The 26,783-nt window shown below is 42.1% G+C and overlaps 1 protein-coding gene across 6 annotated transcripts; it reads left to right on the top strand.

Moving 5' to 3' along the window:
- The first annotated feature begins 766 nt into the window (after positions 1-766).
- On the top strand, positions 767-25,882 carry nsd1b (nuclear receptor binding SET domain protein 1b). Of its 6 annotated transcripts, none has more exons than XM_027273406.1 (24): positions 767-926; positions 2,990-3,930; positions 8,509-8,650; positions 8,990-9,162; positions 9,306-12,366; positions 13,897-14,009; positions 14,163-14,418; positions 15,747-15,847; positions 16,383-16,425; positions 16,622-16,881; positions 18,102-18,239; positions 18,853-18,976; positions 19,569-19,769; positions 19,863-20,042; positions 20,200-20,356; positions 20,599-20,804; positions 20,903-21,015; positions 21,401-21,547; positions 21,843-21,965; positions 22,084-22,200; positions 22,455-22,596; positions 22,702-22,808; positions 22,974-23,175; positions 23,354-25,882. In XM_027273406.1, the coding sequence occupies exons 2-24, from the start codon at positions 3,007-3,009 to the stop codon at positions 24,091-24,093; spliced, it is 7,770 nt and encodes a 2,589-aa protein (XP_027129207.1). In that variant the 5' UTR covers positions 767-926; positions 2,990-3,006; the 3' UTR covers positions 24,094-25,882. The 6 variants fall into 6 exon arrangements, with proteins under 6 accessions (XP_027129207.1, XP_019121319.2, XP_019121322.2 ...); XM_019265774.2 differs by lacking the exon at positions 767-926 and adding an exon at positions 997-1,110; XM_019265777.2 differs by lacking the exon at positions 767-926 and adding an exon at positions 997-1,137.
- Positions 25,883-26,783: the final 901 nt, after the last annotated feature.

Below are 26,783 nucleotides of genomic sequence, written 5' to 3'. Positions count from 1 at the left end.
CTCTCCTGTCTGTGTCTATAAGTGTCTCTCTGTATTTATTACCAAACGCCTTCAGTCAGGATCGAGCCTGACAAGTAAAACGCACGTCAAATCCTCCGTGTTTCCGTCTCAACCGAGAACGAGAAAAAAGAAAAAAAAAGGAAACCCCGGTGAAAGTGGGGAAGCTGATTCACCGAGAATGTTTGCATGAAACGTGAAACATTCACATTAACACTCCTGCAGAGACTCGTGTTTTCTTTTTTCCCCCTGTGAGCTCAACAGTGACCCAATCGAGCTTTGAGCTGCTTTTATGTCACCTCGTTATTAAAATCCCTCCAACATTTTCCAAGAGGAGAGGAGGGTTTGTGTGGCGGCCGTGTCGATCATGAACGCCGTTTCCCATATCGCCTCTCGGTGACGAGTGCAGCATGTGTGTGTTAGTGTGGAAGGGGGGTATTTTTTACACCTGAATCAGCCCCTATACCCGCCCTGCTTGTCCTCACTGACATATCGTCCCCTAATCTCCAGATCTGCACATTTCCTCACCCTTCAAATCAAACCCACCACAGCTGAAATCTCGCATGTCTCTCAGCTGAGCTCCGGCCGGAGAGCTGCAGTTGTTTTTCAGCTCTCCTCGTTTTCTGAAAAACATGAACGTCTTTTCCTTTTGCATATGCACCAAAAGAAAAACTGTAACCAAACAAGCACAGCCGATGCTTAAAATGCCATTAAATGTTGTTGGGTTTTTTTTTTTTTTTTGCTGTCAGACGTGCGTTTGGCACACACATACACACACACACCAGAGGATAACTGTGCCTCAGTCCCCCCCTGTCGTGGCAGAAAACGCTCATAAGACAGTGACTTTGGGAGGCATAGCATGTAAAGAAAAATGTTCCTGCCGTGGCATGGGTGATCCAAGACCCAAACACCTCCAAAGCACAGCAGAGGTGCGCTTTGAGCCTCAGTTTCTCCGTGGCTGGATGAACTTTATATCGAGCATGTATTAACACTTTGTGGCCTGTTTTTTTTTTTTTTTTTTTTTTTTTTCCTCCTCTAAAGGCTGGAGGACTCCATTTTGAAGGGACCGGGTGTGCAAGCTAGAGAGACTACACACACAGCAACTCGTCTCAGGAAAGGAAACCCATCTGTGTTTTCCGGGTAGCCCTGCTTGCACCATTGCTTCTCATTGCTGGTGTTGGTGGACATCTTTGAATTACTTCATTTCATTTGATTTCTATCGTCTCATCTTCAGGCGCATGTGTGCTTGCCCCCCAAAGTGCGTGTCGGGGTGTTTGGTGAAGAAGATGCCAGTTTGTTTGGCACAACTTTGGCATGTGACATGTCATTAGTGATGGCAGCCTGGTTTGAGGTTAATAATTGATGCTTTTAATTAAGGAGAGGGGCGGGGCGATTTTTTTTTTTGGAGGTGTCGTGTGGATGTCCGTTTTTTTGTGTTTTTTTATTTATTTTTATGGCTGTCAGCTCAGATTTTTTTTTTCTTTTTTCTTTTCTTGAAGGGGAGATTTACGGCCCCTTCTGTGCTCCATGCTGTGGACCGGCTGGGGAGGGAGGCAGTGGTGACGACTGGCAGTGCGCACAGCAGTCAGTGAGAGAGAGAGAGAGAGAAGAGAGAGAGAAGACTGACTTTCAAAGGGGGCAGGCAGGAGTCTGCAGGCAGAAAACAAGAGAATAAATCCAAAAAGACGGCGAATTAGAAAGTTATCACAAAGCAAAAAAAAGGGGGGGGGGAGTGTCGCTGGAAGGAGTACAACACGCCTGAATTTCTATTTCAGGGGCCGCTGGACCAGGCTTTAGCGCATGTAGAGAGGAGGGAGGGAGGGAGGCGGAGGGAGGTGGTGGTGGTGGTGGGGGGGAGTGAGTGAGTACATTTCACAGGCCTAGTAGTATTGCCGCTGGGTCTCTCCTCATCCGCTTTCAAAAAATTGGAAATTGGCACATTTAAACGCCAGAATGAACGGGGCGAGGGTCATGTTTGCGGTGGCCGACACCGGAATGGTAAGATTCTCGCGGCAGATCCCGTGTCATGTGGCGTTTTATCCGTGATTTTGTTGTTTGATGCACACATAGCCTGCATCTGTCGGAGGGGAAGCCTGTGGAAGTGTGTGTGTGTGTGTGTGTGTGTGTGTGTGTGTCACTGTGTGTAGGTGAACTTGTTTTTATGCCGTCGTCTCGTGTTATGTAGCGGTTGTGTTTCTATCTCGTGCAGTCACGGTGCCACTGCAAACCACAACGACACACACGCACGCACACACACATGCAGTTGCACACACTAATACACGCACACACCCTCACACGCGCACGCACACGCGCACGCACCAACGGGTCCATTTTAATTCGTGTTTACAGCGCCGGTGTTGGTTTTTTTTATTTTTTTTTTATTTTTTGGTCATGACGCGCTATGATCATCTCACTGGCTTTGTTGTGTGTGTGTGTGCCGCATGCGTGTGTGTGAGTTTACAGGCTGCTGACCTTATCGTACTTGATGTCATTTTCATCATATCGCGATAATTTCTCCTAAAAGGCTTTTAGAGAGCTCGGGGTTGCGGTGTTTGCGCAGGATCTCTGCCAGAGATGTCACATTAGGTCGATCCGCTCGTCATCAGTGAGTCTGTTTATGTTTTATTTTGACATCATATGAAGGCGGACTGTGTTTTTTTTTTGTTTTTTTTAATTTATTTTTCATGGATTTGATGTCCGAGCTTTGCTTTTTCCTCTGGACACTTTTAAAAAATGTCTCATTACCAGCTGCTGGAGATAACTTTAGATGAGCTGCAGCGAATGGAAGAGCACGCCATGCAAAGAAACACAATCTCTTATAGGAATAGATTGCAGGATTATAGAAAATACAACATAAAATAGGTGGCAGCCCTGCATGCATATCGTAATAAGCTCTGATGTGATGGAAAATCTGCAGTCTTATGTTTCAAAGTCATCCAAACTTTAATGTTTATGATTTTGTTGGTTATAATTTTACTGTTTCATGTTTCAGGGAGGAACCATGCCAGCATGAGTGGGCCTTACACAGGCCCTGGCAGGGAGACTCATCAGTCCAGCTGCCCTTTGACCCCTGGCCGTGACCTCTCCACCCACTCCTGCTCCTCCAGACACCATGACCACACCAGGATCGGACTAACCATGTCTGCTGCCACCTCCTCCCTCAAGCATGCATCTGTCTATGGGTTCACACAAAGGGAGCACTCCTCCTCATCCTCCTCCTCCTCCTCCTCCTCATCCTCATCCTCGTCTTCCTCCTCTTCTTCCTCCTCCTACAGTCCTCTAAGGAGGCTGCAGCATCTCACCTCCATGGTGAGCCAGCCTGACCTGGTGCTGCCGATTAGGGAGTCAGGAGAGAGGAGCTGGGAGTGGGGGATGAATAGGAAGGAGAGGAGGAAGGACTCCTGGGTGGATTGTACTAGCAGTGGTTATTCTGGTACCCAGAATACAAGCAGGGAGGAGAGCTTTGGTAAATCTTCTGCTGGACAAAAACAACCTGTGGTTCAAACTAGAAGTAGAGACGCACCGGCAGCCAATCGGAGCGATCCAGCAGTCTCTGAGAAAAAGACCGAAGGTTGTTTCTCAGGCCCGCCCAGCCCGGCCTTCTCTCTCGACAGCAACAGCCCCTTCGCTAACGGCTTCCTCCACTTTGAATCCTCTTTGTTTGAGGATGACGACAATGATGAAGAGCGGGAGACCGTGTCACCTGTGGAAGAAGTCTTGCAGGACAAACCTGAGAGGACGGGGGATGTTCTTCAGTCCACCTCTGGAGACTTAAATTCAGACCCTAAGGATGCTCTCCTGTCATCAGCCAAAGTCGTCACTCGGTCCCAGTCCTCGGGTCAGCGCAGGAGGTACTGGGACGGCTCGGATGACGAGTGGGAGAGCGACACTGAGCTGTTCTTGCTTGAAGACAGTCCTTTAAGGCATTCAGTGGTAAGTTTGACCCTTGAGTTAACATGTCACAAATTGCTCTTGTGGTGTCGAGAAACACAACATAGAAACAGGTGAGGACTGACATTCACCTGACTATAAAATAGTTGTTATCTTGTTGCGCTACTTAACTTCTTCCTGTGCATGACCTGGAAAACTAAACGGCTCGCTGCTTTTCACCTGTCATAACAGTGTAGTAGTCATTGTAAATAATGGGTGTGCACAGGTAAGACACAGTTCCACCACTTTAGCCATGCCATTGATAAACATGGTTACAAAGATCTAAAGGAAAACTTTAGGTTTAAAGGTTTTCAAACTTTGAACATAGAAGTAATTTACTGTGGATGGGGAATCAGTTAAGGTAGGTTAGGTTAAAAACCCTCAAAGAAAAAGTCACACACCTTCTGAAATTCAGTCAGATCTCAACATGCAGACATGGTATAGTGTGAAATGTATTTTCTAAAGATATTGTAATAACACAAATGTCCTTAAAACTGCTTAGAAATGAAAGAAGAGTGTCCTTATAACTCCAAAACGTGCCTGAGAACACATTTTTAAGTTTTCTTCAGCGTCACAGTGAGAGTATTCTGTACATCCACAGGTACATTACAAGCAGAGACTACTAGCAGGCAATTTAGCATACCTTTATTGCCAAAATATAAACACATAAATAGGCGAAATGGGCTAAAGTAAAGGTGCTCAAGTTGTAGCCCACCGCTCCATTGTAACATAATGCTTCCTGTTTACATTCCCCAAAAAATAATGGGAACTGTAGTTCCTAAAACTTGCATGATTATCCCCCAAATAGACAAAAATCCATTAACATTTACTATGAATATTTTTCTGTATGTTGAAAACCTCTGGACATACATAGAAAAATCAAATTAATCAGTCAAGTTAATAGTTTTGTCCACAGAAGCAGACTTTGAAAACCCCCAGAACTGACTCATGAGTAAACATCAAAGAGGTCTTTCCCACTGCAGGAGTGCCTGTAACTTAATGTGTTCGTCACAAGTTCTGCTTTTGTTTCCACCGTGTCCTGCTCGATTTGGGGACACAATCCTCAAACTACATTTTGGCACTGCTCAGGTGGTGACACTCAATCCAAAGGAAGCGGAGAGAGCAGCACACCAATAACTCTGATGCAGTCATTTTAGTTTTACTCTCTCCAGAACTGCAGCTATCTGAATGGCAGAATAGAATAATGACATGTGATCAAACCAGTGAGCCCACGAGACCGCCATTGTGAACATAGTAAAGACCGCAGACATACTGACATAGAGGAAAAAGCACAGGTGTTGCTTAATGACATTAACAGTGGCTTCTTTCTACTCCAGTGTCCCAGTAAGCTGTGGCAGTGAGCCAGCATGCACGATACAAGAACCCTGAAAATGGAGCAGCTAAACTGAATTCAGCTGTGATTCATTTTGTGGTTTTACACCACATGTCAGCGTGTCTGAAGAAAATCCATAGGATCCTTAGGCAGGTCATCTGGGGCAAAAAAAAAAGCTTCCATGTGGCTCTCTACAAGCGTTTATTAGATTTTAATGACCTTTATCTGTGTTGATGGCAAGGTCACAAGAACACCTGTTAGTTACAAATTCACAATTTTTAGGACAAAAGCAAACACCAGAGGAAAAACTGTGTTGAAGGTTAAAGCATTTCTTATGATTATATTACTTATGATCAGAAATTAGCGAGTCGACAACTTTGCGAACGGGAAAACATCAAGCAAGTGCAACAACACATGACATAGTAGCAAGCTAATTACATACTAGTCCAACTGCAAGAAGCTCAGCTCAGCGTCTGTCTTTCAGCCTTTTATTTCACCAAGCTCTTGCCAAACAACTAAAAGTCAGTAGCAGATTTTCTCTTGTCTGGCAGCTTCTTGTTCCGTCACTTTCTCTTTTCCTCTTTTCTTCGCTTCCCCCCATCAACGTCGCCATCGGTCTTCAAGCCTCTGTCAGATCTGAAGTCACAGTCCAGGCCTGGCTAACAAACTGAGCTAACAGCAGCTATAGTTCACAGCGGTCAACTGTCTGTCAGGAAACTGTAACTCACAGAAAGTCAAGGAGGACGTCAGGGGTTAAGCAGAAAATGTTTTCTCCATAAAATATGATGCGGTTTCACTAAAATCAGCGAAATAGTTGGTGGTGTGTGACTTAGTGCCATGAAGTGTTAGACAGAGTTACACAGTGAAAGAACAGAACAGCAACAAAATCATTATTTATGTTATTTTGTGTTAGGAAAGTTACATAATGTTGCTTTAACTTGCCATTTTTTTATGTGGATGATCCAATTAGTGTTGATGGTAAATGTATTCAATCGAAGCAATTAATTCCTCAAGGCCATGCCGGCAGTATCTACATGTACCAGCATGCATTGCACTTGAGTTTCTGATGCCCACATCCACTGACCAAGCTAAGTTAGCTGCTGGGTGCTAATTAAAGTTACACAACTATGACAAACAAATGAATTCCTGCAGGTTGACCAATCTCCAAGCTGAAAAAGAGTATGTGTCAAATGACAGTGCTGATTCTGGTCTTTCTCGGTCAATATGGCATGCACTAAGGGATTTATTGCTTTAATTGACTATATTTACCATTAACACTGATTGAAGTCTCTGGTTGAACATGCTAGGAAGTCACTATTCCTGTCTAAGAAATAATTACAGCACCTTACATTCGAATCACAACTTGTTGTTTTTTTCATATGTTTTTGTAACAATTAAACAGTCAAGCTATAACATGTTAGACAGTCAACTTTAGAAGTGCTGGTAGTCTGAGGTGTACTTTATGATTTTAATTGTGTCGTTCAGTTCAAAGACTGTTAGTCACTGACTGTGTAGTCCGTTAACTTTTTTTTAGTAGTATGTTTGTTTGTTGCTATTCAAGTTCAAGCTGTGATGTTCAGCTCACTATGAAACGAGGCCTACACAAGCACTGTTTGAGGTTAATGTATCTGCAGCCTGCTATTCATGTCATCATGATTGTGTCTGTGGCTTTGGTGTGTCATGAATGGGCTTCACTGGGCTGTGAAGGGAGTTGCATTGCTAAAAGTAGCCAATTTATTCAGTGACATTGGTGATTCAGTAATGTGAGTTTGGTTTGACACATTAACAAGCTAGCTGCTTAACTGTTAGTTTAATACTAAATGAGCTAATCATCTCCTAACTGTAGCTTTTTAAATTACGGACATATGGTACGACAGTGATATTGACTTACCTCAGAATAAATCATATAAATGTACAGTCGTCCCTCGCTATAACGCGGTTCACTTTTCGCGGACTCGCCGTTTCGCGGATTTTTTTGTGTGTAATTTTGCATGTTTTTTTTTTACAGCGTACTGTACAGTATGAACGCGCATTGTGTTCTGCGTCCTAAATTGGCTAAGGGCGAACCACACGTGTTCTGCGTCCTGATTAACTAAGGGAGTACTGTACAAAATGCGTGTAAAAAGGTGTATAAAAGTGTGTGGTTAGGGGTTTTACAGCCTTAAAACATGTATAATAATTGTAAAACTTACTTCGTGGATTTCGTTTGTTGCGGGTTGTTTTTAGAACGTATCCCCCGCGATAAACGAGGGGCCACTGTATTTCGCACAATGTTGAGCTATCCCATGAAAATGGTCCAGCTATGGCTACATCATAGCAGCAGCCGGTATCAGCTCTCTGTCCAGTCCTGCTACATGCCAGTCATAACTCAGGCCTGCTCATGTACCCCACCACTCCACTCATCCTGCTGCTGTGAACAGTTCCCATTTACACAAAGGATATACTGTAGAAGCCGATAGTGCTACCAGGTTGTGATATGTTTCTTGCTGCGGCTTGTGTTGTGGTTTGAAAACTGTTGTGGAACAAGAGAAGACAAGCTAAAATTAGAGCATGTGGTGAAGATTGTTGGTCACAAACTCAAAGCTTTGACCCGTTCTCTTTTTTCCCTGCATTTTGGTGTTAATGTTGTATGTGTGAAAGACACGCAAATGTGATAAAACATTAGATTTGGGACTACGCACATTTGATGATTTTAAGTAAACAACAATTGACGTTCTGTTTTTGCCTCTCTTTCATCTTCTACCTCTACAGTATGTTTATATATATATATATATATAATACATATATATAGATATTATATATATATATATATAATATATATATCTATCATATATATCTAGATATCGGTATATCTTTCCAATTAAAGTGAAACTTTCTTGTGAAAAACAAGCCCATGTTGGAGCATGAATGTTCAGTTTTGACCTTTGGAAATAGTATATGGTGAAAAGAATCTAAACACAACGCTTAAAAGTAAATAGTTTTCAGCACATGTCGCAGCTGTCATTCACCACTGAATGCAGAAAGGTATCAAGTGGATCTTTGTCCTCACTAAATAAGTCAGTATTGCTACCTCCAACACCTTTGATGTTTTCAGATATACGCCTCACAGTTGGCTCATATTTCCACACTGCTGTAGCAGTTCAGGAAAAGACACTGGTCAGATGAGGTCAAAGAATCCACTTAACATACAAAGTGTCATTTTCATTCTTCTCATTGTATTTTTTTTTTCTCTATTATGTTGCCGACAGCAAAACAGCCTCAAGAAAAAGTCTTTGCCACCTGTGAAGTTTTTAGAGGGTGAAGTTATTTGGGCAAAGTTCAACCGAAGACCATGGTGGCCCTGTGAGGTGATCGTTGACCCCATACAGGGAATCTATCACAGAGTGAAAGGTGGGCCTTAAACATCATTGACATTATGACTCCCAAAATGAATTCATTGTATTTGTATTTGCTTTAAATTGTGTGATATGTGCTATGGATTATTTTGGTCAGCAATTAATTCACACCCCCAGCTGATAGCAGAGCTGTCTTGTGTCATGTAATATGTCATTCTCATAACTATGACATGAGTATGTACATTTGATTGTAGTTATATAGTCAGAAAGATCACGTTCTTGTATTTTAAAGCTCCCTTTTCTTAGTTCATGCACTCTTGTACTTCCTGTGCAACATGCTGTAGTTTGAAATTGCGTCTGAGAGTAAGGCTGATGTTTTTTGTTGTTGTCTTAGAGCCCAGTGACCGGCCCTGTCGGCTCTACCATGTCAGGACCTTTGGGGAACCTGTGGAGCTAACGTGGGTAGAGGAAAAATCAACTCACACTTTCCATGGAGGCTTTGAATTTGAACAGCTCCCCCTACTGCGCAGGAGGGGGAAGCAAAGGGAGCAGAACTACAAATACACTGTAATTACTATTATATGAATGATGAGTACTTGCATGTCCTCAAACTTTCAAATATAACTTCAGTTACAATGATGATCATAAACAAATTCTTCTGTAAACTAATATGTGTTCAGAGACTGAGCTGTGTCTTTATCTTTCTGCAGATTGCAAAGCGTTTTCAAAACTCTTGGAAATCCAGTGTGGCAGAAGCCGAATCTGTTCTTCCAGATAGACCCAAAATGACTTCCTCTATTTCTTCATCCATAAATGATGCCTTGCATGACAGTTCGACAGCAGAGAGAGTGAACAAGGCCCACCCAACCTTTCCCCCGTCTACTTCACCCACCCTTCCTGAGACATCACACTTGACCAATGGATCCATTTTATCCCCTGTAATATCATCCCCAATAACAACTCCAGCAAAGCCAAGCACTTTAAAGAAATCTTCTGGAAAGAATAAACCAAGTAAATCATCGAGGGATTTGAATAGTAAACACCCTAAAAAGATGTTACGTAATAGCCCTGACCAATCAAATAGAGACAATGGAGAGTGTCCATATTCTGATCTTGACTCAGTCCCCAAAATTTTGTGTCCTAAAGCACTTGAACGTCAGCCTAAGCTAGTTCCAACTAAGCCATCTGTTACAGTTGTCAAAGAGGCGAAGAAGCAGCCAGAGATCCAGAGTGGTCTTTGGTTCAGTAAATCAGGCAAAGACAGACGACCTAAAACAACCAGTCCGATGCCAGACCGCACTCTCTTTAGTAAGGTTCCCTGTAAGAAAAAGACAGCATCTGTTGTAAGTAAAAAGACACTGGTTCCTGGTGCATCCTCCTCCAGTGGTGGGCCCAGTGACCTGTCAGGGTTGTCAGACAAACATAAGACTCTGCTACCTGCTGAGGCAACCCTGTCACCTGAACAGACAGGACATTTGAAGTGTAAAAACACCCTGGTTGCTAATAGGTATTTTAGTTCATCTAGCAGTCCCCCTGACCAGTCAGGACTGTCAGACAAGCAGAAATCAATGGTCTCTGTTGAGACTGGTGTGCCCTCTGACAAGTGTGGATACTCAAAGGGTAGACAGACAGTCAGTAATACAACTGACAATGTGACTGGCATAGTGTGTGACCAATTAGGTAGTTCAGATGTCAAAAAGGCCTTGGAGTCCAGCATTACACTGAAGTTCAGTGACCAATCCAGGTTTTCAGAGAGTGTAATGAATCGAACTGAACATGACATGAAGGTCTTTGTGATTGACAGGATTTCTGATCAAGCAGAAGAAAAAGAAAGTCACAAGACTCTAGCATCCACTTTAAATGTTGACACTACTGACCCACTAGTAAGACTAGAAAAGCAAACAAGCCTGGTCTCTAAATGTAGGCTACCCTTTGTTAAATTAATACGTAAGGACATAAAGGGTAGGAAGTTCCTAAACTCCAGTGTAACCATTAGTCCCAGTGACAAACCTGAACATACAAAGAATGAAAAAATACCAGATACTAATATGACTGCTAAACAATCAGATTGTATGGACAGAAAGGCAGGTGTCTTAATAGATAAGACAGTCAGTTCAGAATCCATAAAGGTCTCAGTTAAGAAATTAAAAGCAAGTGGTGGGACTGGTATTCTTCGTCTCTCGTCAGAATCATCACAAAGTAAAACTATTGTTGACGCCAATGTGGCAAAAGTGTCTGATGAGTTAAGTAGCCCAGAAGCAGAAAGGATACCAGTTTTAAAAGTAAATGCAAGCAATGTGACTTCTTCATCCTCTAACCAATCAGACCAATCAGAAGGTAAGAAGACTTCTGCCTCCAATGTAACAAGCATGTCTTCTGACCAGTTAGGTAGCTCTGAGCAAAAAGCTACACCTGAAGAGAGGACAGTTTTTAATACAACAACTCCGCCTTCTCCCCAGCATGGGAATTTAGCATGTAAGAATGCTCATGTGCCTGAAAGCCCGTCTTCTGAGAAATCCAAGAAAGTTGTCCACAAAACAAAGCAGGTTCTAGATAAAGTGAATAAAGTCGTACTACAAGAGCAACCTGCCCACCTCCCAGCCAGCAATCGGCTGATGACCAGAGCCCTGGAGGCTATGCAGAAGGTGGAAAAGAAGAAACGTGAAAAAGCCCGAAAGGTGGCTGAGCAGAAAGATCTCTTAAAATCATACAGAAAGTCTGAGGACCATGTGTGCCACTCTGCACGTAACTCCACTTGGAATCCTGAGTCCAAACGGGACCATTGCACTAAAACAAAATCTCTTGAATCTCATTGTAAGGACAATGGTGAGTATGATCGGGACACTGTTTCTAGCTGTAGCACACCCCCAATTTCTGAGTCAGTTGACTTTGAAGCTGATGTCAAGAGCGAAGATGAAGACCTCTCAATATCCTCAACCCCACCAATGGACTTCATACCTCTTACTTCTAAGGTAAAAGCAAAGAAGGAAGATCATTCCTCTGACAGGTCATCACCTTCCTCACCATTTTCTTTCATGAATGCCTTTAAAAACGTGCAGGAGGTATCCTTCCAGTCCGTGACCAATGAGGGTGATGGTAAACCCATCTCTTTCAAAGCAGACACAAACTACAAGTTCAGCACTTTTCTCATGATGCTGAAAGACTTGCATGACACTAGAGAACGGGAGGGGACCCCATTAGAACTGGAAATTGGGCCACCAAGTGCACATGTAAAGGCAGAGCCCTTAGTGATGCCTGGTGAGGCTACGCCTGCAGGCCAAGATCAACAACTTGATCATATTAATAAAAATTCAAGTCCAGACAAAATCAAAGTCGCACGCAATGAAGGCAGCACAAGTCAGACCTCCAAGAGGCCCTACAACAGAAGGGGCAGCTCCACTGGGGTGAAAAAGAAAACCAGCCGCAAAGTGCCTTGTCGTCCTGCCAGGTCTGGACCTGGTTTCCCAGGACTGGAGTCCTTGCCATCAGTGGACTCTTCATCACGAGTGGAATCCAGAGTACAGTCCATGTTGGGCTTACAGACCAGCAACTGGGAGAGGCAGGCAGGAAGTGGGGACGGAGTGATTGGAGAGGAAGAAGAGGAGAGGTGGAGCAGAGTGAATGAGAATCTACAGAACATGGTGCCTTTGGATCAAAGGGGGTGCAACACTACACTGTGTTTGGAACAGCCGAATGGCCTTGTTGGAGACAGCACTGAGAATAATGCAAGTTTGATGCGAAACGCTGGAGAAGGCGACAATGCTCCAACAGGTGAGGACATTGTAGTTTAGAAACATAGTCTGACCCATATCCCCCGCAGTACTGCACAAACATCCACAAAAATATTATGAATGAGGGAGGTCAGAGGGGCACACGGAGAGACGTGAGTTACTTTCATTGAGATGAATGGAGCAGGTGCATGCTGGTGGTCTAAGCACAACTCAAAGTCAGCTATTGTAGCTTAGCCTACAATTTGCATCAAGGCACACTTACTGAATCAAGTCTTAACACACAGACATGATACATGTATTATTAGATTCAGCGTGACTAACGCTTTCTTAGGATATATATTTAGATATCCAGACATAGACAATAAGAAAATGTGGATCTCCAGAACTTGCCAAAGTTCTGCAACTTGCAGAAGTTGTTTTTCAATAACAGAGTAAATTGATTGATTGTTGTGTATACATCCATAGGTACATTGCAAACAGGAACTGCTAATAGCTAACTCGACAACTTTTAATAAATAAATAATTAAATATAGAATATGTATAGGGTAAAGAAAATGGGTCTCAAGTTGTAGCTCACAGTTAACTCATGACAACATTATATTTTCTGCTTAAAGGGAGGGTGGTGGTCGCCGTTGTCTTGATTTTTATCTGAGGGGATTCCACAGTGTCAGATTTTTAAAACCACAGCTGGAAGTCGTGTATGCTATCACGTTGACAAAATCTGATGACTGGAAAGAGGAGAGCATATTGTTTTGCTGGAGTACTTAGACACTGTTAAACACTTAAAATCACACCAACTCCCTTTTGCTCTTTTTAGGAATGAGTTTTGTACGTGATACACAAATGGTAAACATTTCTGCTAAGCTTTTTACTGTTTAAATGTGATTTCCTGTGATTTCTACACAATACCCCATTCTTACTAGATTGAATGTTTCACCTTACTAGACTCTTGGCTTACAGGAATAAACAAAGACCAGATTCTGGAGTATTTTCTCCAGTGTATTACTAATAAAAGCTAATTACATAAAACAACCCCAGAAACTCATATTACTATGGTTCTATATACAGTAACCTATCAAGCTGGAATACCTAGTAGAAGAAAATTAAGTCTAGTTAACACTAAAAATGTTGGTAATGAACATAAACAGTAATTTAATCATTTGAAATACTTTTACTAATCTACTGTATGTACCATGGCCATAGAAAGTGTGTGTTCGCATGGCAGAGTCTATTAAACCGCAGGTATCTATAGCAACAGTACTTTTTATGGTCACTACCCACTACCGCTAGCAGTTGAGCTAACTCACTGATGAAACTAATGAGGAAATAAACAGATCACAAATAGCTTAAACAACAGCTTGAACACTACTCCTTTTGCCTGTGGTAAGAGGCCTTGGTATAAGTGCACTAACAGACTTAAAAGAGACATTTCAGTCAATTAACAAAGGGCTGTGTAGTTCAGATTGGAACCCTGTGGTGAAAAACTGGAATATTTTGGTTTCTATTGTTCGATGTATGACACAACAGGAATTTTAAAAAGCTAGTGTCTTTTCTTATATATCTTTTGTAGCACATAAACGAATACGAAAACCAAGCAAGAGGCTGATTGAATGGACTGAAGAGTATGATCAGATTTTCTCCACGAGGAAGAAAACCAAAAAGCCTCTCCAGTTGATTGGAAAGGTAAAAATCATACAAAGTAAGATCTGTTGTAAGTTTTTAACTATATGTTGTTAAATATGCATAAGACTGTGGTTTTAAGCGTTCGGTATCACTTCTTGCAGCTACACATGAGAGCCATTCAGCAATTGACAATGAAATAATTTGTTTTCTCAGGCCACTCAGCCCATTACCCCCGTGTCCGAACCCCTGGGATCGGACAAGGACACACATGACCACCCATCCTTGGACTTACTTCCTGAAATACAGACACCACCTCCTGAGGAAATTGCTGCAACCACACCCACTGAATTACAAATTCCTAGCACTGAAAATTCATCTCCCCAAGATGCACCTGTGCTTTCCATCGACACACTAACCCCTCCCCCTGAAGCTGATCCTTCGCTGTCAGACGGCCTCGTCAAAGATACCGGTAAGGCATTGTTTGTGTTTGTGGATCTTTCTGTGCACCTTAACTGCTCAATAGAACAGCCTGTACCCTTCTGTGAAGGCTTTCAACAAGAAAGCAATGAGTTTGGCTGTTGATGTTGAGCAATGAAGCCTGACTTTTAGTCAGCATTCCAGTTCATCCCAAAGTGTTGGATTCGGTCAAGGCTATGTGCAGATCAGTCAAAATCTTTCATACCAAAGTGAGAAAATTGCTTGTTATGGACCTGACTTTCTGCACAGGGGAATTATCATGTTGAAACAAGAATATACCTTCCATGAAAGGTTGCCACAAAGTTGGAAGAAGTACACAGCTGTTAAAAATATTGTATGATGGAACATTAAGTTTTCCTGTTGCTGGAAGTAAGGGGCGCCATAAAAAACAACCCTAGACTAAGTAGTGTTGGATATCCAGATATTGAAGGTAAAGTTTGACTGATTACACCATATGGGGACAAGCCACTAGAGAACACTAGAGCCATCTGGGGCCAACATCTCAAAATATTCAACTGGATACAGTCTTCTCTGGTTTATCTGGCACATTTTCTATAAAACTTTCTGAAACAAAAGTCTCTTGAGCCAACTCAAGACAACTAAAACAAATCAGGGTTCATCAACTGAAGTCTCTGTAGATGGGGCAATCGATCGTACAATTAAATTAATCTTGAACCAATATCACACAAAACACATAAACGATCTTCATTAACTTTAAATTTGACTAGCTTAATTGCAAGTGAAAGGGAAATTATCCCTAAAAATAAATGTAAATCAGAAAGAGATGGTTTCTTGCCCAAGGATAAATGAGCACTCTGTCCCACTTTAAGATCCTATCGGTTGACCTTTCCTCAGGAAACTGAGCAACGCTGAAAAAAGCAAGCCACAACCAAACTATTTCACATCTATGCTTTAAAAGACATGACTGCATCCATTTCTTTCCTTTTTTATGTGAGTATGTGTTTTATATTGTATAAGAGGTCACAGCTGAGCTAACTGAAGAAAGCTTCAATCCAGTGAGAATACTCGCCTGGGGGAAACTTCCTGGTTATGCTGAATATGCACAGTTGTTTGTTGTTATGTTTCTCTACCCTACCCTAACAAATAACCCCTCTTCCAGCAAGTGTTGTTTCCAATCAAAGATGACCTTTCATGCTCATCTTTACCAGATGATTTTGTTTGATATGTTCTGCAATTATTTTGTTTGGAGGGAGTCCCACCATCCCGTCTGTGTTAGCTCTCCTTTATGTTGACTTTTATCGAACTTTTACATACGAGTTTGATAACATGAATGTCCTTTTATATGACTTTCAATTATAGGAAATGCTCCTGTGCTGGGGAGGAAGCGCAAGAGGAAACCCACTCAGAAGATCCTGGAGTACTGTCTGGAGGCAGAGGCCTCAACAGGCCCCAAGAAGAAGGTATAACATGACCATGTTCTGTTGTGTGTACATTTATTTATCTGCGGTGTATCTTTGTTGAGCTCACTATACAAATGATTTATACTTTGAATTGTTTGGTATGAAAATTACGTGAATGAAAGTTAAAAGAAATCATTGATGACATGTTGGAGCTTCTTAAAAAGCTCTTGATCTTAAGAAGGTTCGTAACATTGATTTTATGATCATTTTAGCCTAAACATGCTTTTTGGAAGTGCAGTTTTCAGGTCTGTATGGATTTACATAAAACAGGTTCATGCCAGCAGCAACTTGCACACAATATGGGAACTAACTACGAGTCAGAGAATAGCTTGTTGAGGAGATGTAAGAGGTCAACCAAAGCTTGGTCTACAGAGACCCTCACTTAAGAGGAGGTAATGTTGAGGAACGATACTGTTCAGGATCAGTGAAGAAAAAGAAAATCTTTCAGGGTTTATTTATCACAATATCATGTTCGAGGAGGATTTTTTCATGCTGTTTGACAGGAACAGTTCTGCTAATGTTTCTCTTGTCACAGGTCAAAACACTGAAGAACAATTCAAATCCTGCTTCTCAATCAGGTCAGTGAATCATCTTCAATGATCAGTTTTATTTGTGGAGGAATTTTGAAATAGAGCAAACTGGAGTGATGTGTCCCAACTCCCAACAGAATCTGAATTAGATAATAGAAATAAATAATGTAAATAAATAAATTAAGTGTTTTTCAGACTTAACTTCCTGTGGTAACTGGTTCCATCACGTCTTTCTTTCACCCAGATTCTGCGCCACCATCTTTAAAGTCAAAGAATAGGCATCTCGCAGTATCCAGCTCGACACCAACAAACACAGAGATTTCCACCTGTACACCACCGCCCCCCATTCAGACAGATCGCCCTCCAAGCTCTCCTGCATCCCCAACTCCTGCGCCAGCCCCACCTGAACCTGCCCAGGTGGACACAGCATCAGCAGATGTTGATCCTACTCAAGCTGAAGACAGTAAAACTCAAGAGGCCAAAAAGGACAGAGCAGAGTCAGAGGTCAGCAGTCCTGTTTATTCTGTATATAATTTAGTGAATGATGTGTGAAACTGTGATGTGTACACACTGATGAAGATTTGCTTTTCCACTTGCGTACAAACATTTTATCAGTTTTTGTAATGTAGGAAATGAATCCTCTATCAGCTATTATTTAAGAGCTCTGGTGGTGTTATAACCTGTTAGCAGTCACCAGGAGATGCTGTTCAAATAAATAACACATGTATGTAAGTAAGTATATATATATAAATTATTATTATTTTTTTTATTTTTTGAGCCTATTAAAAGATGCTCTTTGAAAAAAATTTAAAAAACAAACTGCATCTTAATAAGCTGTAATAAGCTGTTCAATCATTTGTATAAATTTCCCAATGAACAGAAATACAGCAGGATGTGTAGTTAAAAGATGAGTTGGAGGAGATCAGTTGTTTTCAGTGGAAATTTGCCCAAACCCCCATCGCAACACCACAATAAATGTGTCGTGCAGCACCAATAGAGGCATTTTAAATTGATGCAATTAGATAATTAGGTGAAGTGACACAACTGAATCAAATATCTACTCATTTACATCTTACACCTATATTGTTAGCTATATAAAAAGTTATATACACTATATACACCTCAAGTATACAAATATGCATGATGGATCATTTGTGTCATGCACATATATATCTAATATAACGGTAAATATAATTAAAAAGTAGGAGGTGTTGTTCATCATGGATGTCAGCTCTGCTAACATCCTCCTCTCCCCGACTTCCTCTATGGAGTCTAAGGGGCAGAGTCCAGGACAGAGCTGGCCCCTCTTGAACCAGTTTGTTAGCCATACAAGTATTTTTCAAGTGTTTACTTGCATCTTATTGTGATTTGCTAATAAGTCAATATCACAATGATATTTGATATGTATTCATTTTTACTATAATAATAATAATAATAATAATAATATAAAAAAACATAATATCTGACTATACACATAAAAAATATTCCAAAGAGTAACTGTTGATAACTGGAATAAAGACGAAGACATTCATAACTACTACTTTCTGCAGCTGTGAGTGTCGTTAAACAGCTGAGGAGTAATCCTTCTCCTTGCAGTAGTGTAGGCTTCATAAATAACTCTCGTCCCTACTCTGTGAAGGAAGGAGTGTTTCAGGTTACACTGGGGGTGATTGATAAATAAAGGTCTTGATTTATTGCTTTTTTTTCCCCCTTTGTCTCTTAAGGGTGACCTGTCCAGCCTGGATCACAGCTTCTCCTCCATGAAGGATGACTTATCGCTGTGTGATGACCCACTTGTACCATCGAGGAAGATCATAGGGGACCGAGGAGGCCCTGCCTCCATGAAGGAGAACATATGTCAGGTGAGCTTCCCCTCCCGAGGGTTCAATTTGCTGATGGAGAATAGTCTTTAGAGCTGCGTCCTGCGTCCTCTTTACTCTCAGAAACATCCTGCTTATGGTTTATATATTGTAACTGCATACCTGAATGTACCATACTGCCTTCTGCAGAGTGTTGTAGTCTACTGTTTAAAGTACATAAGGAATACAGTATACATGTCACACTTTCACTAAACACACAAAAATATATCCTGTCCATCTGAACATCCAAACAATACTAGTTATTTAAATTTCTCTTTTTTCAATATAATGTGATAATCGTAAATTAAAGTGTGTTCCAACTTTTAAGGTTTCTAGCAAAGAGATTAAAGATGGAAGATTTAAAAAATTAATCAGTTTTGTGGAGAACTACTTTATCATGGAAAACATGATTCAACACTCAGCAGTCATTTGGTGGTAACCTAAGTGTATATTGTATTAGTCTGTGGATGGCCAGTGGAAATCCAGATAACATCTCACTTTCCCCGTCAGACCACACGGGAAATGGAAACCCACCACACTCAGATCTCCTTTGAGTTACTTTAATTATATTATGTCTTTTTAAATAGGCTGTTTTTTTGTTTGTTTTTTGTTCCAGGTATGTGAGAAGACGGGTGAGCTGCTCCTCTGTGAGGGTCAGTGCTGTGGAGCTTTCCATCTGCCCTGCATCTCACTGGCTGAGGCCCCGAAAGGGAAGTTTGTCTGTCCTGAATGCAAATCAGGTACGTCTGTGGCTAAATATGCAGTGTCAGAGTAATCCCACTGGATTACAGAGTACAGTAAATACATCTGGTATGATTTAAAAAACGTCTGCTAGTCAGGATCAGGATAGTGTCTCTGGGCAAATGAAAAGGACTGACAATGTCCTCACTGCTGTATGTACAAGTCTTCTTCTCTCCTGCCTTTGCCAGTGCATTGCTGCATTTCTTGGCACATTACTGCCACCTGTTGATAAGTGGAATAATGTAAAACCGTTGGCCATTGTGTATCTTATTGAGACTAACAAAACCAGGAACCCAGTACATGGAACCTTAAAAAAGGTTTCCATAGTGCTGGATCAGTTTTACAGATCAGTCTAAAACAACTTTAGGAAGCAGATCCCCCACCAGATACCATTTTTTTATGCATTTATTGCACAAGAAATGGTAAAATCGTTTGTTTGCAAATTTAGCTTTATTATTATTTTTATTTTATTTTTGGAGATATAAGGGTTGTAAGGTCAAATTGGGGATAATTTGTGTTAAATGTTGTATTTCTAATGAATCTCTTGATATAAATGTCAATATATATATATATGTATTTTTTTTTTCTCAGGCATCCACACCTGCTTTGTTTGTAAAAAGCGCAGTGAGGATGTGCGACGCTGTATGATTCCCGTGTGTGGGAAATTTTACCACGGTGAGTGTATCGCCAACTTCGCCCCGACAGCGCCTGTGAACCGAGGCTTCCGCTGCTCGATCCACGTCTGTCTCACCTGCTTCATCGCCAATCCCAACAGCTCGTCCATCTCTAAAGGTGAACCACAAGTTCCCTCAGATCATTCACTGTATTTACTTGTGTTGGATTGTGCATCTTCCATGCCATGACTGTTCTCGTGTTTGTCTGTAGGTCGTTTGGTACGCTGTGTGCGCTGCCCGGTAGCCTATCATGCTACAGACCTCTGCATGGCAGCAGGCTGTGTTGTCCTCTCCAACAACAGCATTATCTGTCCCAACCACTTCACTCCACGCCGAGGTGTCAAGAACCACGAACACGTCAACGTCAGCTGGTGCTTTGTCTGCACCGAAGGTACGGCTTTAGAAAACAAGAGGTTAAAATGCTCTGTACAGATATTACAGAACAGTGGTAACCTTAACGTAGCTCCTACTGACCAGTGGCAAGCTAACCTTTACATGCACGCACTAGCAGCAGTCAAAAACACCTCTGTCCTCCACCTGTCCTCCAGGGGGCAGTCTGCTGTGCTGTGAGTCCTGCCCGGCTGCGTTTCACCGGGAGTGTCTGAACATGGAAATGCCCAAAGGCAGCTGGTACTGCAATGACTGCAAAGCTGGGAAGAAACCTCGCTACAAGGACATCCTCTGGGTGAAGGTTGGGCGGTACAGGTCAGTGGCGAGACTGCAGACAGTGTTCATGGTGCAAATATCAAACAGATGGATAATGTTGGTGATAATTAGATCAGTTAAATAGATGTTTCACTTCAAAAAACTGTCACACCTTTTCAAACCTCCAACACTGACCTGAATCTGAGTCAAATGCATACAATAAACCGATACTTCTTATTAAATCATTATCTTGCCAATGTTGTACAATTCCTTAGTGTTTTTTGCTCTCCCAATCTGAAAAGGTGGTGGCCAGCCGAGGTCAGTCATCCCAAAACGATCCCAGAGAACATCCAACGGATGAGGCACGATGTTGGGGAGTTTCCTGTTCACTTCTTTGGCTCCAATGACTACCTGTGGACCTACCAGGCTAGGGTCTTCCCTTATATGGATGTGGATGCCAACAGCAAAGAAAAGATGGGGAAAGGTGTTGATGCCACTTACAAGAAAGGTATCCAATGGGCTCAGCAAAATGTCTTCTTCAATAGATCCTGAAAGCGAATGTCAATCTTTGGTTGACTTTTTATAACTGTTGATTTACCTCCTCAGCTTTGGAGGAGGCAGCTGTGCGATTTCGTGAGCTGCAGGCGGAGAAGGAGCTCCGTCAGCTTCAAGAGGATAGAAAGAACGATAGGAAGCCTCCTCCATACAAACATATAAAGGTCAGGGAGAAGATTTCTTATCTTTGTTTAGTCCAAAATGCTTCATTCTCTAGTTTTCTTCAAACATGAAGCAGTGGTATCTGTTTTAGTTACAAAATTTTATCTTTAATCATAGCGTCTCATATATCAGTAGCAGTAACTGTAAGTGGTAACTAACACATGCATATTATATTAAACGTTCCAAGACTACCGGTAGCCATGGAGGAAGTTTCGATTTTGTATTAAGCGGGCAAATTAGGAATAAAGGCCCATCTCTTATATAAGCCCATGAATAAGAGTGTATTTGACACATCATTGGATTCACTCTTTAACAATCCTTACACGTGATTAGGAATACAAACAATTGTACAGAGGAGAGTTCACGTTTTCTTTCTGACTCATTTAGGTGAATCGACCAATAGGAAAGGTCCAGATCTTTACAGCCGACCTATCAGAGATCCCACGCTGTAACTGTAAGGCGACAGACGAGAGCCCGTGTGGGATGGACTCCGAGTGCATCAACCGCATGCTGCTGTACGAATGTCACCCACAGGTACAGAAATCTCTCTACCACCAAATGTTTTAAAGATTTATATATATAAAAAAAACTTGCTTTAGCTAAATGATTGGTGTTCTTTGTGTTTTCCTCAACACCTCCCTTCATATTACCCTTTAGGAACAGATATTGTCTAAATAATGGTTATCACTAATCTGCACAACAACATTAAATACGCCTATACGTCTAATATTCCCTTATCCACGCCTACCAAACCTTAAGTGGCTTCTTTAGCTCTTGTAATAAAGGGAGCGTAGTATGTTGTGTTAAATTTTTCCCTCTGAACATACAGGTTTGTCCGGCGGGTGAGCGGTGTCTCAACCAGGCCTTCACCAAGCGTCAGTACAGCCAGGTTGAGATCTTCAGGACACTGTCTCGAGGCTGGGGGCTCCGCTGTGTCCACGACATCAAGAAGGTGACTACACTGCTGTCATAGTACTATTATAGTACTGATACTAGTACTTATTCTAGGAGGTTGTGGTTGCTGTTCAATGAGAGTGGATTGGTCTAAATAATGAATGTTGTTCACTCAGGGTCAGTTTGTGAGCGAGTACGTCGGGGAGGTGATTGACGAGGAGGAGTGCCGATCCAGGATCAGACATGCCCAGGAGAATGACATCTGTAACTTCTACATGCTGACTCTGGACAAGGTACAGCTCAGAGCCAGAGTGCAACTGTGTCCCAGGTCCAAAAATAAATGTGTACTTTTATAACATGACACAAGGAGCACCTTGCTCAACAGTAAGGATCACACATGTTCATATTATGCACATAACAGAGTGTGAGAGACTCCCAAGAAGGCACCAAGAAGTTGATGCTTAGTTTCAAACATGTTGAACTGTCTGTTAGTATTGTTCATTTGTGTGTGTGTGTGTGTGTGTGTGTGTGTTTGTGTGTGTGTTAGGATCGAATCATCGATGCTGGGCCGAAGGGGAACGAAGCTCGCTTCATGAACCACTGCTGTCAGCCAAACTGTGAGACACAGAAGTGGACGGTGAGCGGCGATACCCGGGTGGGACTCTTTGCTCTCGTCGACGTCCCTGCCGGTATGCTGCTTTATTTAGAGCTGAAATTCCAGCTGATTTTTCAGCTATCTGATCAAACATCACTTGCAGACAGCTGACAGCTTGTTTGTGTGTGTATGTGTTCAGGAACGGAGCTTACTTTCAACTACAACCTGGAGTGTTTGGGGAACGGGAAGACGGTCTGTAAATGTGGGGCATCAAACTGCAGCGGCTTTCTGGGCGTCAGACCAAAGGTGACAAGAGTGACATGAATGAAATACTACTACTAATACTACTGCGTATTGTTAAACACTTGAGATACAAGTTATTTCAACTGTTCATTTCTTTGGCTGGTGGTTGAAGGAAGAGACTGTTATGTAATAAAAGCACCATTAAAACCACTCTCTTCTCCGAATCAGAACAACCCTCCATCTGAAGACAAAGGACGCAAGCTGAAGAGGAGGGGACACGGCAAGAGGAAGAACAAGGTGGTGGTGACCAAAGAACGAGAGGATGAGTGTTTCAGCTGTGGAGATGGAGGACAGATGGTGTCCTGTAAGAGACCCGGCTGTCCCAAAGTTTACCATGCTGACTGCCTCAACCTCACCAAGAGGCCTGCAGGTCGGTGGCTCTGCATGAACGCTGACTATCTCTTTCGGTACAATCTGTAAAACCAAGTAACAAAACAGCTTAGTAGCAATGTCAGTAGTCAAATTGAAAACTTGAAAAGTCAAATCTTTACTCACAGTTGCCTTTGTATTTTTCGTGACGTTCATATGCATGTATGTATTGATCGTAGGTCGTTGGGAATGTCCATGGCACCAGTGCGATATATGCGGTAAGGATGCTGCGTCCTTCTGCGAGATGTGCCCCAGTTCCTACTGCAGCCAGCACCGAGAAGGCCTGCTCTTCATTTCCAAGCTGGACGGCAAACTGTGCTGCAGTGAACACGACCCCTGTGGGCCTGAACCGCTGGAACCAGGGGAGATCCGGGAGTACACGCCCGAACCCAGAGCTCTGACCTCGGGTCTGGGCATGGCCGTCATCCCCTCTGCTGCTTCTAACACTACCACCAGTGTGAATCCGACCACCAGGAGGGTCCAGGAGGTCAGCGCCGGCGCTGGCATGTGTGCTTCCGAGTCAATCCCTGCTTTTTCCATCCCGGTACCCATCACTATACCCGTCACCGCGCCTCCCGCCTCACCTCCCCCCAGCAGCACCGACACTCCCAGCAGCCCGCACGTGTTTGACGTCCCACACTACTCGCCCATCTCCTCGTATGAGGAGGAGAGGGATGAAGAGGAGGAGTTGCTGGAGGAGGTGGAGGACGACTCGGTGGAAGAGGGTGAGGTGGGGAGGCAGAAATCAGATTCTCACGAGGAGGATGGAGAGGCGGTGATGGAGGAGATCGGGGTGGAATATCTGGACGAGGAGGATGAAGATGACGAGGAGGAAGATGAGGAAGAAGACGAGGAGGAAGAAGAAGAAGAAGAGGAGGAGGAGGAGGAGGAGGAGGAAGAGGAAGAGGAAGAGGAGTGACACAGTGGATTATTATTTACAGTGGACCTGGAGGCTGAACAACAAGCCCTTACAGTCACTACACAAAGAAGATTAACCAATCACATTACCCCAGTAGCCCAGTCTGTCGCTGTTTGTGTCCGATGAGCAGTCAGATGTATGGAGGACTTTTTTGGACAAAACTAAATCAACATATAAATAAATTGTTTAGTTGATCAATGAATAAATAAGCAGCATAAATACTGTATAAAATCATGTATACATAGATATTATTTATTTAGTTTTGTCCTAATAACCGCACCACTTTCCCGGACCTCCGTACCCACTTGCTGTAGAAAACGGTTCATGACACAGTGACTTTGCACACACTGGTGCTGACTTCACCTCGATATGAGGTATCTAGACAAAGAAAATCAAAGAACTGCTACACAGAACTTGGGGATTGTTGTAAACATATTTCACTCTGATGTACTTGTTTTCTCACATTTTGACCAATTTCACCTACTGGTTTGTTTTGGTATTCTTTCAGTAGTGTTTAAGGTGTCATAAATGTCAGTAGTTGGAGACAGTTATTGTATCTGCGGTATCACAGAGCCGGTGTGTAGGTGTTTGATGAAGACTACGCTGTCGCTTGCTGTCGAGGGTGAACTCTTCGGTCTTCAGCCTAAATGACTTTGATTTGGTGACACTTGAATCAAATGGTGGCCAAAAACATAAATATATTCGTTCTCTGTCCCCTCTAGTGATCGCACTCTGATATTTGTCCTTTCTGTCAGTGGACACGGAGGTGGTTGCTTCCATTCACGCTCTCCGGTTCTGCTTGACGCCTCAGATCATTTGACGGTGCTTCGATAGCTGAGTGCTTCAAAATTGGATCAACTATGAAAATATGATTGGCTGCCTGGTGTAGCCTAACCTTGAGTGAGAAAACTGTGTGGTTGCTAGTCACAACTGTTGAAATATCATGCAATCTAATGAAGTTACATTTTAACGTAGATACTGAGAGTTTTAGCTGCCAGTATCAGAAAGAAACTTTCTATAAATTTGATCATGTCATGCCAAAAAAAAAAAGATCTCAAACTGATGAGGATTCAGCGTTGGACTAAATAGTTTTCATGTCAGGGCAAGAAAGCCACTGAAAAAGTGTTTGTACCATCATGGGACACTAAAGCTGTCTTATAGGTTATTTGGCAGCTTCATATGGAGACTGGTTGGATAACAGGTTTCACAGACTGACACTCCTAAAGCTCATATCCACCATTATCTAACACTGGGCAACAAAAAGCTAGTCTTGCCCTCTTGATCGCTGGTGGTTTGAATGCAGAGATAGCACTAAGTTTGCTCCAGTGTGTATACTGTGCTCTGTAGTGATTATTTATATACTTTTTCTGTGATGCACAAACGATGACGACGGAGAGTCTGGGCCTTCGCTCCTTGTTCCCTCCTCATCTCGACTCTCCGTCGAGGGGAAACAGAAGTCTTTGATCGGACGCGAGACACTTGAAACGACGGACTCCTGCCATGATGCTTGCACTTGCAGTATGTGTTCTTGCCACGTGTTTTCGCTCTGTCTTCAAGCTTAATATTGTCCGTGTGTTATCTGCCAATGCCTTAGAATGTATTTCTTTGGAGATATTTTTAAGGAATGGTTTGGCGTCTGTGAGAGCCAAGTGTCCCTACTAATGCCTTTTTACAGTTGCCCAACAAGCAGTGTTTCATTCCAGTGTAATTATGACCTGTTAGATCTCCACCATTGACCTGTTAAAACAACTGCTACATAAATATATAAGAAAAAGAAGTTATGAAATAAGTTTTGTACTGGCCTCGTTCTTTTTTCAGATGTTGGTCTAACTCTATAGTGGAATCTTTTTGTGTTAATAGCACCTTTAAATTATTTTAGGCATTTTCAAATACTCATACATGGCTGTTCATTCATTTAATTAAATGAAATCCCATAATTCAGAATTCTAGAAATATCTAGTGAACACAAATGCAATTATTTATTCACCCATGTGCTTTAAAATGTATTAAAGTCATTCACCTTTCCTGTTTTTCACAGTGACGTAAAACAGACGTTCCAGTTTGGCTCCATTTTGGTGACTTTGTTAGAAATGGTCTTTTTCTGCACACCAGAGAAATCTTCTTCCGTGGAGTCCTCCCCGGATATAGATATGGCCTCCTGCCTTTTAGGTACAGTTTGCAGTGTGTTTTTCCCTGCATGCTAAGAAAAAGAGTGAAGAAGTGAAGGTGCTGCAACAACACAAAAAAACTTGATTTTGATTTGATATAAAGATTAAAAGTAAGTTAAACAGACTGAGAATAGTTAAACTCAAGTACAAAATAAAAATTAACATGCCAGACTGTCAAAATTAGTGTAAACATGAAGCAATACAGAGGAAGACTGTAGTGTAGTGATCCGTTCAGGGTCTACAAAGTTCTTCACTTTTCATTTTTCCACTTATTGTTGTCCATTTTTAAATGTTAAATACTGTAAATGATTAAATGGGTTTGTGTGCAGCAGCTTGAGGCGGAGATGGTGATGAAAAAGTCCTGGTGAGAAAGTCAATCGTTTTACAATACAAATAAAAACACAGGTGAGTTGTTAGTCTATTTCTTGTCCCACTTGTCTTAAGAACATTTCAAGGTTTTATCCAACAATGACGTGTCAAAAGGATCAGTGGTTTTAGAAAATTAAAAGTAAAAATCTATGT

Source organism: Larimichthys crocea, chromosome XXII (assembly GCF_000972845.2).
Source record: "Larimichthys crocea isolate SSNF chromosome XXII, L_crocea_2.0, whole genome shotgun sequence".
Taxonomy (NCBI): Eukaryota; Metazoa; Chordata; class Actinopteri; family Sciaenidae; genus Larimichthys; species Larimichthys crocea.
This window is presented reverse-complemented; position numbering and strand designations above follow the sequence as displayed.

Excerpts from the sequence above, each read along its gene's own strand:
- nsd1b (XM_027273406.1), top strand. The coding sequence starts at position 3,007 with ATGAGTGGGCCTTACACAGGCCCTGGCAGGGAGACTCATCAGTCCAGC. Across the intron at positions 16,426-16,621 it reads AAATCCTGCTTCTCAATCAG|ATTCTGCGCCACCATCTTTA; the intron begins GTCAGTGAATCA and ends TCTTTCACCCAG. Across the intron at positions 22,201-22,454 it reads ACATGCTGACTCTGGACAAG|GATCGAATCATCGATGCTGG; the intron begins GTACAGCTCAGA and ends TGTGTGTGTTAG.